We start from the raw sequence: 16,669 nt of genomic DNA, 5'->3' as shown, positions 1-16,669 counted from the left end.
TTAAAAGCATATTTTGCGTTAATTAATAAAAAAAATAATTATTAAACTTATTGTTTTGTTACCTATATTTACCAGTGTTGGCAGAGACAAAGTGTATGTATAATACAAAGCGTATTATACAGTATAATACAATGTAAATTACATGACAATTTTGGCTTACAAAAAAAATTTAGCGCCACCTAGTAATAAAAATACTAAAATTCACAAACAAACACGTGTTTTGTAATAATAATTATTTTTTTATATTGAAAACATTTGAAATTAGCTATTCAATTTAATTCTGTTATTGAAATATATTAATAAAATAATTAATATTAATTTTAATAGTTTTAGAAAACAACGATTCTAATAACGATATTAAAATTATGTAATAATAATAATAATTTTAATAAAAATAAATATTTTATCATTGTTAATGTAATTTATCTATTATTGTAAAATACATCCAGTACATTGTATTTTACATAGCCAAAATTGAAAACCTTGTATTTTTCCAACCCTGATATTTACTGTAAATAGTGTTATATTGATGAAAATAATTATTTTTCTGTAATTAATTAGGGCATTACTTACCTTAGAGGGCTTCGTTTTTTATATTGTTTTTAAAGTATAATATAAAAGCATTAAACTTATCTTTACATTTGGGTTAGTTTGTGGGGGTGAGTTGGGTAGGGTGTGGGAGGTTAGGAAGTGGTGGTGGGGTGGGTGAAGTTAGATAGTAGTGTGTTAAGTAGGGGTGGTGTGGAGTCATATTATGATTTATATTTTTTTTTATTTCTAATGTGAATACAATTAAGTGATTTCACGTGCAAATAGTATTATTAATACATTTAATACAGTGTTGTAATGCACGCGCAAACAATATAAAAAACGAAGCCCTCTAAGGTAAGCGTTGCCTTAATTAGTTTTTATTTATTTATTTTAAAACTAACGCAATATTTATTTTTTGTTTAATATTAATGTGTAGTTGTATTATTAATGTTTTATCAATTATTTCTAAATTTTAAATACAGATTATAGTTAAAATTTGTTTTTATTAAGTTAAAAAATATTTTGAAAAATAATGTAATTTATTGGGAATATTACCTATTTTTCTGGAAATTTATAGGGAATATTCGTAAATTTAAGGAATTTTACCCCCCATAATCTTGGATTTTTTAAAAAATTGCCATTTAAAAAAATGCAATAAAAGTCTATATCCACCCTATACCCCCTGATTTTTGTAAGTTGATCCCCCTCTAGACTCCCCCTAAAATGCAAAACCTTGTTAAACCAAAATTCATGTTATTTCCATAATATTAATCATATTTCGTAGTTTAATAGTCCTTAATAATATTTAATGCACTATTAATACAGTAAAGATATAACAATTTAATGCAAATAAAATAAAATAATTATTTCACAAATTACTACAGTATTGTTATTAATATAAATTTTAATTATCAATAATTTGTTTAGAAATTAGAAATAACTTTCATATTTACAATAATTTTATGAAACAATTAATCTAAGATTTGCAAAATTATTACTTCAAATATTATAGTTAACCAATTAAACAGGTATTTCAACAAATATTACTAAACTATAATATACTGGTATTAATATTAACAACAATTTGATATATCATATGATATATCAATTCATATACAAATAAATTATAGTATATTTTATATAATATTTCAATACTGTATAAATTTATCATTTTATCATATTTACAGTACTTGTAACTTATATTAATGACATTTAATATCAAATAACTATTACTTGAATGAATTAATAGTTAGTAAATTATAAACAGTAAAAATGATATATTAATTGTTAATTTATTGTTAATTAATTAAATTAAAGCATTTGGTGTTAGAGTACATTAGATCTGATGTTAAACCATATAATAACTGTATAGATGTGACCAATGATTGTATGTGTTATGTGTTATGTGTTATACATTGTTATTATAATACAGGTATTACTGACATAATTGAAATCATATGGTATTATAACTACTGATTCAATGATTCAGTGAAAACATGAAAACTTTGCTACAATTTTATCAATATTTATGTTTTAATTGTTAAATCACTATTTGAGTGATTCATTTAGTAATCATTACTGAAATTTACTTAACATTTGACACATTGATTGCCAATAAATAGCAATTAAAAGGTAAACAATTGATTGATTATTTGAGTAAATAATATAAACAATGAATTATTAAATCAATTGACAAACAATGAGACAATTGATGTATTGATGTATTGATTATTACATGATATGACTACTAATGTAATATTATTGTATTCATACCATTAGACCAAAGTTGGATCAATCGGGTGATCGACAAACCAATTGATAGCCGCGATGTCCGCTGAAATTCGACCGTTCAGTGACTCAATGTCTGTGACCAACAAAATGGAGTTATTGTCTAAACTAGAGGGTCATCAGGATGTGGTCAATATGGCACTGATTTTGCCCGCAGAGGATGGAGTGATCAGCATTAGTGACGATAAGTATGATTACAACTCAATAAACAAATTAATAATATTGACATCTTTTAGATCAATTCGTATTTGGCTTAAGAGAGATGTCGGCAATTACTGGCCATCTATTTGTCACATTCTTCCAGGTATTTCAAGTCTTAATTTAAAGCAATTAATGGACTGATTGTATGACTTACTTGTGATGATAGCGCCGGCCATTTGTATGGATTTTAATAATGAAACAAAACGTTTGTTTGTTGGTCTCGACAATGGATCCATTTCTGAGTTTACAGTGGCTTCTGATTATAACCGTATTGACCACAAACGCAATTATTTGGCGCATCAAAACAGAGTTACATCTGTTATCTTTTCATTGGTCACTGAATGGGTCTTAAGTGTTGGTCGCGACAAATATTTTGTTTGGCACTGCTCTGAAACTGGCCGAAGACTCTGTGGATATCTTTGCAACAGTTGGATCACAGCTCTTCAGTGAGTTATTATTAAAAACTAAAATAATACTATTGTTAATGAAATTGATTTATCATAACTATAGATTTGATATGCAATCTAAACACGCTTTTATTGGTGATTATAACGGAAGCATTACAATGTTGAAGATTGAAGAGAACTCTTTTAAACCAATTACCAGTTTGAAGGGACACTCAGCAGCTATTAGATGTCTTGCCTGGGATTCTAGTAAACAAATGCTATATTCTGGAGGTTTCGACAAAATTGTCATCTGTTGGGACATTGGAGGCAAAAAAGGAACCGCTTATGAATTACAAGGACATCAGTTAGTCTTCATTATATTTTTAATTGTTTTGATTTAATTTTTAATTAGATTAATAATGTTTTTATGATTTATAATTTATAGTAATAAAGTAACTTCTTTGGTTCACTCAAACACATCACAACTATTGTTATCTTCAGGAGAAGATAATATGATAATTGCATGGAATATGACTAAAAAGAGATGTGAAGTTAGTTTATAATAATGATATTATTGAAAATTTAATACTTAACCAAATATTTGCTAAAATTTGATGAAATTTAATAGACTCCTGAATGGGCCGAAAATGATAATTGTCAGCGATGTCAGAGACCATTCTTCTGGAATATCAAATCCATGTACGACCAGAAGACAATTGGATTGCGACAGGTTTTGATTAAAAATATATTATTACCGATAATAATAAATAAAATATATTTTAATTAATTAATAATAAGCATCACTGTCGTCGTTGTGGAAAAGCTGTCTGCGATACCTGCAGTTCCAACAGAAGTGTCATTCCTATTATGGGATATGAATTCCGTGTTCGTGTTTGTGATGAGTGCCATAGTGTTATCACTGATGCCGAGTATGACATTATGATTACATTTTAAATTTTAATTAATTATATTTAATATTATTTTTTTAAAGTCGTAGTTCTCTTGCATCATATCATGACTCCAAACATTGTATAATGCATATGGATGTCGACGAATCTCGAGGACAGGCACTTACTTCAGGAGCAGATCGTGTTATTAAAGTAATACAACAAATGTTGATTTTAATCATATATTAATTGAGTTTTTTTTTTATTTTTTAAACAACAAGTTATGGGACGTATCAAAGATTTTGAATTCATTGTGAAATAAAGTATTATTGCCTTAACTTATTGGCACAAATGTTTTAAACCAATTATTTAACATTTGTTAAATCCTACACTTTTTAAAAAGATTTTTCTTTTAAAATAGATTTTCTAATTTTGTCCTAAATCTTATTTTATAATTAAATATATTCTATTTACAAATATTTATTACGTTATTTGAATGCATAAATTATGAGATTAATGTTTAATTATTAAAAGATTTCTCTTTATATTACATTTTGTCAAAAAAATAATTGTCAATACAAACGATAGATTTTATTGTTATATAAATTTTTATATTATACATTATTTACTGCAGTATATAAACTATGAGATTGAGATACAAATGATAACATTATGGATGCAAAACAGGTGCCACTCTTACAATAGTCGTTTCCCGAGAGGATATAGGGCTCACCGATCTCTATGTCTACAGCCGTGTCTGTCATCAAAAAATCTAATGTTTTTAAGTCCTCACATCTTATATCAATAATTAATTAACTAAATAATTATAATATATATATACTTTAATTGCCATTTTATTTTATATATTAATAATATTTAATTTTGTAAAATTATGTTTTAATGGTTGGATCAAATCTATTGAAATTGTTTATAATTATACAAATTTCTTTACTAATTAATTTTGATATAATTGCTATTGTTTTCAATTGGTTGAAACCTTAAAGTATTGATAAATATTTACTAAAGTTTAGATAATTATTAAGTAGACTACAGTATATTTTATTCAATATAGCAGATCATGTTATTATAGATAATTGAGTCCAATACCGGTAATCAATTGTTTTAATATTATATAAATTGATATAATGTCACAAAATAATTCAAACACTTAGATTTGTAATTGTTGTTAAAAATAATTATTATTTCTTATATAATATCAATCAGCATTTGATTATCAAGTGGTAAACATTTTGTAATGTATTTACATCTTTGAGGACGTTTTCATAGGTAACTAATGACAAACCAATGATGTATTGATATGTTTAGGCCAAAGCTATCCAATCTACGGTACACTGTATATTAAGTTAGTATTTTTAATAAGTTTAATATTGCTATATATATATGATATTTTGATATTTAAAAATAAATTTGATATTAATTTACTATATATTTTAATGATTTTATAATATATTTATATGATTCATGAGTAGTTATTTGTGCGGGAATGGGGTGTATAGTAGCAGCACTTATGCCTGTATTGCAGTGACAGTTGAACACACCATTTACCTGTTGAATGCATTGAATACATTGAATACATTGAATACATTGAATACATTGAATAACTTTGTAAAGTTGTATATTAGAGGGTATATACAGTACACCAATACAGGTAACCAATAGGTATATCAAAGTATTGTGTGTCTCTCACCACTCATACATTTGTCACAACATTACTGACTCGACTCACTTAATGTTTGCCAACAATCTCTCTAAAAATGTCTTAAATAAATTTAATTTAAATCATTAAATGATTTAAACTAATATTTATTTAAAAAACAATTTATAATATCTGCAAATTTGTTTCAAGTGTCGCAAACTTTATACTAATTTTACATTCAGTTAATACATTGAATAAGGTTTGTACTCAAGAGTTGATCGCCATTTCATTTGCAAGTTTTGGTAAGTTTTATGATAATTACTAATTTTCAATAACTTTATTATTTGTCACGATTTATGTTTATAAAAGTTTCAAAAGTTTTATTTGCATTAAAAAGATCGCCAAAAATCGATAATATTGTGTAATATTTGGGTTAAGATAAGTTGAGTGACCACTACTTGCAGACATCACATCTACACCTCTTTGACCTTCAAAGTTACCAATCAAGACATGACCGACACTTTTAGTCATATTTTATTGAAACTACTTATTTGACACAAATATAAAACTTTATTACTTTTTCATCTTTAATATCATCTAAACTAATTTGAATGAATATCTATCGCTGTTAAAGCAATTAAATGCAGTATAAATTAGTTATACTAAACTAATATTAGTATACAATAAGTCATAATTTATAATTAAATAAATTAAATTTTACAGATTTTCAAACAAATAACACATAAATGAGTTCAAATAAGAAGATCTGAATCAATTGATAAGCTATGGTTATCGTCACTCGAGTATGTCTTAAGTGTTAACAAATATTTGTATTAATATTTAAAAATGATTGACATTTATAGGGAGATTACATATGGATTGAACCGCAATCCAAACGTGAGTTTGACGTCGCGATCGGCGCCCGAGTTATTGCTGCAGAAGGAAGACGTATTCAAGTGAAGGACGACGACGGAAAGGTAGACATCATATGTTATAAATGTTTATAATATTATTGATATACCGGTTATCAGGAACAATGGCTAACTCCAGAGCGTCGCATAAAAGCCATGCATCCGACGTCCATCCAAGGCGTCGAAGATATGATATCATTGGGTGACTTACATGAGGCCGGAATACTTAGAAATCTATTGATTAGATATAATGAAAATGTCATTTATGTTAGTCTTTATTGTTTTATCACTAAATTATTACTAAAAAGTGTCATATTTTTTATATATAGACTTATACGGGATCTATATTGGTTGCGGTTAATCCGTACCAAATACTTCCCATATATACAGTGGAACAGATTAAACTTTACAAAGACCGCAAAATCGGTGAATTACCGCCACATATCTTTGCCATCGGAGACAATGCCTACAACAATATGAAACGTTATCGACAGGACCAGTGTATTATCATAAGTGGCGAGAGTGGCGCCGGAAAAACAGAATCGACAAAATTAATTCTCCAATTTTTAGCCGCTATTAGTGGTCAGCATTCTTGGATTGAACAACAGATACTTGAGGCCAACCCTATATTAGAAGGTAAGGATGTTATGATTTTATAAGACAATCAACAATTAATTGTTAATTTGTTTTATATAAATAGCATTTGGAAATGCAAAGACTATCAGAAATGACAACTCCAGTCGTTTTGGTAAATATATAGACATTCATTTCAACAAACAGGGAGTGATTGAAGGGGCAAAAATTGATCAGTACTTACTCGAGAAATCAAGAATCGTTGGTCAGGCAAATGATGAACGAAATTACCACATCTTTTACTGTCTATTGGCCGGAATGGGCAAAGAAGAGAAATTAAAGCTTGAACTACAGGATGCCTCAAAATTTTATTATCTCACTCAGGGGGGGACCATCACCTGTGAAGGCAGGAATGATGCCGCAGAGTTTGCTGATATCAGATCAGCTATGAAAGTACTAATGTTTTCCGATCCGGAAATTTGGGAAATATTAAAGATATTGAGCGCACTCTTGCATTTAGGAAATATCAAGTTTAGAGGTATTATATAATTTATATTATATTAAGTTTATTAAAATGATTAACTAATTGTTGAATACTATCTTTAATAGCAACTGTAATCGATAATTTAGACGCCACTGAAATTACTAACACAGGAAGTGCTGGCAGTTCATCAAAATTATTAGAAGTAAATCAGCAGCACTTGATTGATGCCCTGACCACCCGTACCATCTTTGCACACGGAGATACTGTTGTGTCGACTATGAGTTCTGAACAATCACTTGATGTAAGGGATGCTTTTGTCAAAGGAATTTATGGCCGAATGTTTGTATGGATTGTAAATAAGATTAATTCAGCCATTTATAAGCCAAAAGGTTCTGTCAGTCACTTTCGGTCATCAATAGGAGTACTCGATATATTTGGTTTTGAAAATTTTAATATTAATAGTTTTGAACAATTTTGCATAAACTATGCAAATGAAAACTTACAACAATTTTTTGTGAGACATATATTCAAACTGGAACAGGAAGAGTATAATATTGAGACAATCAATTGGCAACACATAGAGTTTGTTGACAATCAGGAGGCACTCGACTTGATTGCCGCTAAACCTATGAATATAATGGCATTGATTGATGAAGAGAGCAAATTCCCGAAAGGAACCGATACTACATTACTTAATAAACTTCATAAAACTCACGGCTCTAATGGCAACTATTTAAAGCCAAAGTCAGATATTAACCAATCATTTGGATTAAATCATTTCGCAGGAATTGTTTTCTATGATACAAGAGGTGTGTTTATAATTACATTTTTCAATAAATTTTTTAATAATTTATAATTAAATGGTTTATAATATTTAGGTTTTCTTGAGAAAAATAGAGATACATTTAACGCTGATTTGATTCAATTGATTCAAGTCAGCAAAAATAAGTTCCTTCAGAATCTTTTTGCTCACGATTTCGGAATGGTTTGTATTACTTCTTTAATTTAATTTATTTTACAATTTATAATATTTACTTATAATTATGAATTATTAAACTTTTAGGGTAACGACACCAGAAAGAAAGCACCGACACTGAGTGCACAGTTCAAGAAGTCATTAGATTCACTTATGAAACAATTAAGTCAATGCCACCCTTTCTTTATTAGATGTATTAAACCAAATGAAACTAAAAAACCTATGGTATGTACAGTAATTGATATACACTATCGATACAAACATTTTAAAATATATATTTATTTATCAGATGTTTGATCGGTATTTGTGTTGTAAACAACTACGATATTCAGGAATGATGGAAACAATTCGTATCCGAAGAGCTGGTTATCCCATTAGACATACATTTATGGAATTCATAGATCGCTACCGATTTTTATTGTCTGGTATCGGACCGTCACATAAAGTACCAGATTGTAGGGCTTTAACACAACGAATCTGTGCCACAGTTCTCGGCAAAGTTGACTATCAATTAGGAAAATCTAAAGTTTTTCTAAAAGTTTGTATAATTTAAAAGTTTATTATTTTTATAGTTAAAAATTTAACTATTAATAAATTTTTAAATATATTTTCTTATATATCTATATAGGATGCACACGACTTGTTTCTTGAACAGGAAAGGGATAGAGTTTTGACCAAAAAAATATTGACTCTTCAGAGAGCTATAAAAGGCTGGTATTATAGAAGACGTTTCTTAAGAATGAGAAATAACACAATTATTATCCAACGATATTGGAAGGGATATATCCAACGAAAAAAATATAAAGCGGTAAGTCTTGACTTATATATGACAGAGTCGAGGGAGAGTCGATATAATAACATTCCATTCTATTGTTATATATTATACATACCTGTGCTATGAATACCTTATTTGCATTGATATTATAATTTTATGTGACGACAGATGCGTTTGGGTTATCTAAGACTTCAAGCATTCATTCGGTCTCGAGTTTTGACCCATCGATTCAAACATCTTCGCCGTCATATCGTGTCTTTACAAGCAGTTTGTCGCGGATTTCTCGTCCGTAGAGAATATCAACGAAGACATCGCGCGGCTCTTAAGATACAAGCTTTTATTAGAGGAGCCATTGCTCGCAAAAAGTATATTAAACTTCGAAATGAAAACAAAAGTTATTTGGAAGCACTTCGTCTTAAAGATCAAGAAGAATCTCTTCTTAGAAAACAAATGAACCCAAAAAAGGCCAAAGAAATTGCTGAACAAAAATATTTCGAAAGAATGAAAGAATTCGAGTCTAAGAAAATAGAAGAAGAAATTGAAGAAAAACGTCAAATTGAAGAGAAAAAGGCTGTCATTACTGATGCCGTCCACCGACAGGACGAAGTGTTAGACGACTCAAAACTTGTTGACGCGATGTTTGATTTTCTTCCGCGAACTGATAACATTACCGAACATAACGGTCCCTCAGCTTTTAGAGATCTTGAGAGACCTAACGGTGACCTAAATATTGATTTAATCGAAAGCGAAGAAATGGTTCCTCCAGTTCCTGATGAAGAATTGGAAGATTTATCTGAATATAAGTTTCAGAAATTTGCCACAACTTATTTTCAGGGAAATGTCGGACATCAGTATCAACGGAAACCACTTAAACAACCACTTATACCTCTTCAGACTCAAGGAGATTGCATGGTATGGCTTACAAAATAATATTTATTACTTTTTATTTAAAATTTTGTTAATTACTTTTAAAAAACTATTATAATCTATAAATTGTAGATTAATTAAATATATTTTCTATTAGTAAAGTAATGAACTTTATTTGGATAATAGGCCTCAATAGCTCTTTGGATTACAGTTTTACGTTTTATGGGAGACCTAACTGAACCAAAGTTTCATACAATGGGAAGAGTATGTTATATTTGTTAATATTATGATTCATAGGATTTATGATTACATAACTTTATAAAAATTAAATTAACTTAACATAGGATAACACATCAGTGATGAGTAAAGTAACGGCAACTTTAGGCAGAAATTTTATAAAGAGTAAAGAATTTCAAGAATCACAACTATTGGGTCTTGAATTGGTATATATATTAGAGTTTATATAATTTTTATATTATTAAAACATATTGAATATACTGTAAACAGGAGATGGCAGAGAGTAAACCAACCAAATCGCGTTCAATCCGTAATAAATTGGTTTCACTGACACTTAAAAAGAAGAATAAGTTGAGTGAAGACGTGAGACGTCGTCTACAGGACGATGACATCGCTGCCGACACTTATAGTTCATGGCTTGAGTCGAGACCGACATCTAATCTCGAAAAATTGCATTTCATTATTGGACACGGAATACTCAGAGACGAATTGAGGTCAGTTCACACAATCATACCTTTCCTTCAAACTATATGTCAAATTCTCTTAAATTTAAAGTGTTTAAAATGTTATTCAAAAAGTTAATTTTATTAAAGCAAATAGATTTTTTAAAACAATATAATATAAGAATATATTCATTTTTACTTTTAGATTTAGATTTAATTATAAAATCTATCCTAATATCGATGTTAAAAATTATTTAGTAAAAACTTATACAAAATTTTGTATAACTAGTATTTCTCTTACTTTAACATTAGATATTTGCTAACAAAATTAACAATTTTGAACAAAATACTCACATATTAAGTAATATCATATACGGTATATATATATATATATATATATATAAATTTATATACTGTATTTACATGTAAAAATATATTCAACAAATAATAATAAATTAACATATTATTAATAGGTAATAAATAACACCTTATACTATACATTCAAGTCATACATGTCATCGGTTTTGTGTTACTAATTAATAAAAACACGGCAAACTTTTTAACGGGAAATTTCTATTTGCTTGATATAAGTATAATACTGTATATATTTTTAAAAAATATTTAAACAATAGTTTGCATACAGTATAATACACATAAATTATAGTGTTTTAATAATTTTAAATTTTATAAAACTAGGAAATGTTTAAAGAAAAGTATAGCACTTATGATCAGTGATGAGTAAACTTTGATCGATGTGTTCAAACTATACTGTATTATGCTATATATCAGTACAGTTTATTTAGGTATAATAAGTGCTGAGTTTATAAAAATACTCAATAATGATAATTCAAATTGTTTTATAAATATATTTTTACATAATTTGCAAATACAGTATATACTAAATAAGAAAAATCATTTTTTATAGTTTTTTTTGTTTCAATTAGAAATCAAAGTTAAGATAATTATAGTAAATAATACTATAATTCAAATAAGTAAATGAATACATAAAATAATGAAATTAGAATATAATACTATTAAATCATTTTTTATATTATTGTTTAATATTAGAGATGAAATATATTGTCAAATATGTAAACAATTGACAAACAATACGAGTAAAAGTTCTCACGCGAGGGGATGGATATTATTATCACTCTGTGTCGGATGTTTTGCGCCGTCAGAAAAGGTATTTTACTAAATACTATACTTTTAACACTAAGCTTATAATACTTAAAAATATAGTAAATCAATGACCCATACAAACAACTGTTGCAAACAATTAATTAATTATTGATCGTATGGTTGCTTTGCTAGCATTATAATAATTATCATATTATTTGCAAACTCTATTCAAGTTGTCTTAAACTTGAACTTATTTCGTGTTTCAAAGTTTTTAGACTTTTTCTACAAATTATTTTGTTTTAATTTAGTTTATATTTTGGTATTTCTTATGAATTTAGTATAATATGAAACATTTCTTCACAACTTATGATATAACTTATGAATTACAATATTAGTGATAGTTTATAATGAAATGATGATAATGTGAGTAATTGTGAATAATTAATAAATTTTATTGATTTACAGTTTGTTAAATACTTATTGAACTTTATAAGAGAGGGCCCACCAGGTTATGCACCCTATTGTGAGGATAGGTTGAGACGAACATTTAGGAATGGGACTCGAGGTCAGCCCCCGTCGTGGCTGGAACTTCAAGCAACTAAATCCAAGAAGCCATTGATGCTTCCGATTACTTTTATGGACGGAAACACCAAAACATTGTTAGCAGACTCGGCCACAACTGCTCGCGAATTATGCGCTCAATTGTCTGAGAAAATCAATTTGAAAGATCAGTTTGGCTTTTCATTATATATCGCACTCTTCGATAAAGTGTCATCACTTGGAAGTGGTGGCGAACATGTAATGGATGCCATTTCTCAATGTGAACAGTATGCCAAAGAACAGGGAGCTCAAGAGCGCAATGCTCCCTGGAGACTGTTCTTTCGTAAAGAGATTTTCGCCCCCTGGCACGACCCCACTGATGATGCCGTCGCTACTAATCTTATATACCAACAGGTAGTAAGAGGTGTCAAATTTGGTGAATACCGGTGCGAAAAGGAGGAAGAGTTGGCTATGATTTCAGCGCAACAGTACTATATTGAGTTTGGAGAAGATATTAAAACTGAAAAATTATTATCTGTTTTGACTAATTATATACCCGACCACTGCCTTCAAACAAATGATAAAAGTATGGAAAAGTGGGCCAATTTGATCATTGTTGCCAACAAAAAGGTATATTTCTATTATTATTGTAATTATCATTTATATATTTTAATATACATGTTGTATACATATTTGACAGTTTTTTTAAATTTATTATAATAGTTAATATTTCATATTTATTTATTTGTTAAATACTGTATATTAATTTGTTTACCGGTAACTAAAAATTCTCATTAAGTAATTTTCTGTCACTAAAATACATTATATTGAGCTCAGCTTAAAAATACTTTAGTATTAATAAATTTTGTTAATTATTGATATTTATATTGATAATCAATTCTAGTATAATTAGTAGAATTAAGCGATAAATAATAAAAATGTGAATTAAGTGTTTTTTAGTAATTATTTAATGCAATGATTTTGTATAACCCTTAGAGTTATTTCTATAAGGAGAAGGTATCGTATTTGAAGATTAAAGAAGACATCGTAGAGTACGCCAAATACAAATGGCCGCTACTTTTCTCCCGATTTTACGAAGCATTCCGTGTGAACGGACCTATTCTACCTAAAAATGATGTGATTATTGCTATCAATTGGACGGGAATATATATGGTCGACGATCAGGAACAGGTTCTGCTGGAACTGTCATTTGCAGAAATTACATCAGCTGTGAGTCAGAAGACAAACAGACCTTTTATGCAAAATTTTACTTTAAATACCATTAGAGGAGAAGAATTTATATTTCAATCGCCAAACTCTGAAGATATTTGTGAATTGATTTCATTTTTCTTAAACGGTCTCAAAGAACGATCTAAATATGTGATTGCATTACAAGATTATAGAGAAGAAGGACCGTCAGTATTGTCCTTCAGTCAGGGAGACCTTATGATATTAGACGGCTCTTACACTGGCGACTATGCTCTTAATAATGCATGGGTTACGGCTAAGTTAGATAAAACAGGAGAAAAGGGAGATATTCCCACTGAATGTGTTTATGTATTGCCGACCACAACAAAGCCGTCCCCTAATATTTTATCGGTCTTTACTCACGACAATCTCGATGAGAATAGTAGACATCTTTTTAGTTATCCACAGATCAATGGTTTTGATGCACACGAAAAGCCACATACATTAGAGGAGTATTCAATCGATCACTTTAGACCCCCGCCTAAGTATACCCTTCCGCGGACACTAACATTTTCTTCGGCTCGAAAACGAAATGTCGATCAATTATGGAGGCACTCGAGGGAACCCATTAAACAACCGTTACTTAAAAAATTGTTGAACAAAGAAGATCTAATACAAGAAAGTTGTTTTGCATTTAATGATATCCTTTTCTTTAAAAAATTTTTATTTAAAATTTATTTATCTTAATTTAATATATATTATATTATCAGCATTTTATAGCTATTACTTATAGTATATAAACTGTATTTTGAAGAGTTAGAAGTAGTAAATGTTTTTTTTTTAAAGTATATGTTTTGACTTAAATACAATATTCCTTAACTTCTTTGCACCAATTCTTAAATATATGGGAGATCTTCCATCACGACGTACCAGAAGTGGCAACGATTTAACGGATCAGATATTTGAAGGACCCCTAAAATTTGTATGATTTTTATATTTAAAATATATTCATTAATTGAATAAAATCTATTTTTTAGGATATTTTGAGAGATGAAATTTATTGTCAAATTATGAAACAATTGACTGATAACAAGAATAGGTATTTTATTTTTCAGTTTATTGTAATATTTTTTAAAAAATTTATTAAACTATTTTCATATTAAGACTAAGCGAAGAAAGGGGTTGGGAGTTGATGTGGTTATCCAGTGGACTGTTTGCTCCGAGTCAGACATTGCTCAGGGAGTTAACACTTTTCTTAAGAACTCGTCGACACCCTATAGCTATTGATTCACTGCAAAGATTACATAAAACTCTCAGGTATTACAGTGTTATTTAATTATACTTCAAATGTTAATCAATATATTTTATTTTATTTATTAATTTAAAACTCTAAAGAAATGGTCAGCGAAAATATCCGCCGCATTTGGTAGAAGTAGAAGCCATTCAACACAAAACTACACAAATCTTCCATAAAGTTTACTTTCCCGACGATACCGATGAAGTGATAAATTATTATTTATATATTTCAAAAGATTTTAATTATTTAAGTTTTATTTTTATTAATTATAAAGGCCTTTGAAGTGGACTCAAGTACCAGAGCTAAAGATTTTTGTCTCGATATATCACAACGTCTTAACTTAAGGACTGCCGAAGGATTTAGTCTTTTTGTCAAAATAGCCGACAAAGTAATCAGTGTTCCCGAAGCAGATTTTTTCTTTGATTTTGTTAGACATCTGACCGATTGGATTAGGAAAGCCAGACCTTCAAGAGATGGTAATATAATAAGAAAATGATTTTTTATTTGAATTATTTATAGTCAAACACTTGTGAGTTGAATGAAATGTGATATTAACTAATTAGAAATGTATTTAATATATAGGATCTGTACCTCAGTTTACATACCAAGTCTTCTTTATGAAAAAGTTGTGGACGAATACAGTTCCCGGAAAAGATAGAAATGCAGACCTTATCTTCCATTATCATCAGGTTTACTAAATTATCATTAATTACAGATTAATTATATAAACAAATTGATTATTTAAGGAATTACCAAAATTATTACGAGGATATCATAAGTGTACCAAAGAAGATGCCGCAAAATTAGCCGCACTTATACTACGTGTAAGATTTGGGGAAAGTAAAGCTGAACTACAGGCCATCCCGTAAGACTTAATTGATACTAAAAATACTGGAAAATATCCAATTAATGTGGAAATTGTTTTATTTAAGTACAATCCTACACGAGCTCATACCGATTGATTTAATCAAAACCCAGAATCCTAATGAATGGAAAAAGGTTTTTATAACAAATTTTTACAAATGTGTGATTAGTTTGTTTGAAAATCTATGTTTATTACTGTATTTAATGAAAATATAGGCAATAATGACAGCACATAGTCAAGAGAATGGTGTTAACTGTGAAAATGCAAAAATATCTTTTCTTAAATATGTCTATAAGTGGCCTACATTTGGATCAGCTTTTTTTGAAGTTAAGGTGTGTTTCAATTATTAAATATAATTATTAAAAAGAAATCTAAAGAATAATTTGTTTTATGTCCAGCAAAACGGTGACACAAATTTTCCGGAACACCTTCTTATAGCAATCAACAAGAATGGTGTTAGTCTTATAGATCCGGTTAGCAAAGATATACTGGTGACACATCCATTCACCAGAATATCCAATTGGAGTAGTGGTAACACCTATTTTCATATGACTATCGGTAATCTGGTTCGCGGAAGTAAACTGTTATGTGAAACACCACTCGTATGTTTTTAAAATGCATATATTTTTAATAATTAAATTAAAATAAATCTCATTTATTTTTATAGGGCTATAAAATGGATGATTTATTGACTTCATATATAAGTCTAATGCTAAGCAATATTAACAAACAAAAAATTATGACAAATAGGATTAAATAATTATATAATCATTAATGTGTTAAATGAATTCTATTCACAAAGTGATATATTTTACAATTAATACTTATATTGTATTTATTATATTCTAAACTAGTAAATGATAATACTTTATATAACAATTTCATATTTATTTATTGAATAAAGAGTTTTCAAACTCTAGACTGATTTTGAAATAAAAAAT

The 16,669-nt window shown here is 28.5% G+C and overlaps 2 protein-coding genes across 3 annotated transcripts; both read left to right on the top strand.

Moving 5' to 3' along the window:
* Positions 1-1,957: 1,957 nt before the first annotated feature.
* On the top strand, positions 1,958-4,225 carry LOC128965774 (WD repeat and FYVE domain-containing protein 2-like). Its single transcript, XM_054312543.1, has 10 exons — positions 1,958-2,163; positions 2,311-2,507; positions 2,556-2,623; positions 2,687-2,966; positions 3,031-3,270; positions 3,352-3,457; positions 3,535-3,636; positions 3,705-3,835; positions 3,898-4,006; positions 4,075-4,225. The coding sequence occupies exons 2-10, from the start codon at positions 2,359-2,361 to the stop codon at positions 4,108-4,110; spliced, it is 1,221 nt and encodes a 406-aa protein (XP_054168518.1). The 5' UTR covers positions 1,958-2,163; positions 2,311-2,358; the 3' UTR covers positions 4,111-4,225.
* Positions 4,226-5,035: 810 nt separating this feature from the next.
* LOC128965773 (myosin-VIIa-like) lies at positions 5,036-16,488 on the top strand. 2 transcript variants are annotated; one of them, XM_054312541.1, is made up of 30 exons: positions 5,036-5,156; positions 5,284-5,752; positions 6,174-6,253; positions 6,314-6,427; positions 6,482-6,628; positions 6,691-6,997; positions 7,062-7,472; positions 7,544-8,227; positions 8,297-8,403; positions 8,482-8,619; positions 8,684-8,932; positions 9,023-9,202; positions 9,338-10,081; positions 10,223-10,300; positions 10,381-10,479; positions 10,544-10,767; positions 11,785-11,902; positions 12,304-13,008; positions 13,375-14,266; positions 14,457-14,548; positions 14,604-14,665; positions 14,731-14,883; positions 14,962-15,067; positions 15,138-15,339; positions 15,446-15,552; positions 15,610-15,728; positions 15,796-15,862; positions 15,944-16,060; positions 16,127-16,330; positions 16,396-16,488. In XM_054312541.1, exons 3-30 carry the CDS (start codon positions 6,236-6,238, stop codon positions 16,486-16,488), a joined length of 6,537 nt encoding a protein of 2,178 aa, XP_054168516.1. In that variant the 5' UTR covers positions 5,036-5,156; positions 5,284-5,752; positions 6,174-6,235. The 2 variants fall into 2 exon arrangements, with proteins under 2 accessions (XP_054168516.1, XP_054168517.1); XM_054312542.1 differs by lacking the exons at positions 5,036-5,156; positions 5,284-5,752 and adding an exon at positions 6,066-6,096.
* Positions 16,489-16,669: the final 181 nt, after the last annotated feature.

Source organism: Oppia nitens, unplaced genomic scaffold, assembly GCF_028296485.1.
Source record: "Oppia nitens isolate AA-2021 unplaced genomic scaffold, nextdenovo-longstitch-racon4-pilon3 scaffold18_pilon_pilon_pilon, whole genome shotgun sequence".
In the NCBI taxonomy this organism is placed as follows: Eukaryota; Metazoa; Arthropoda; class Arachnida; order Sarcoptiformes; family Oppiidae; genus Oppia; species Oppia nitens.
This window is presented reverse-complemented; position numbering and strand designations above follow the sequence as displayed.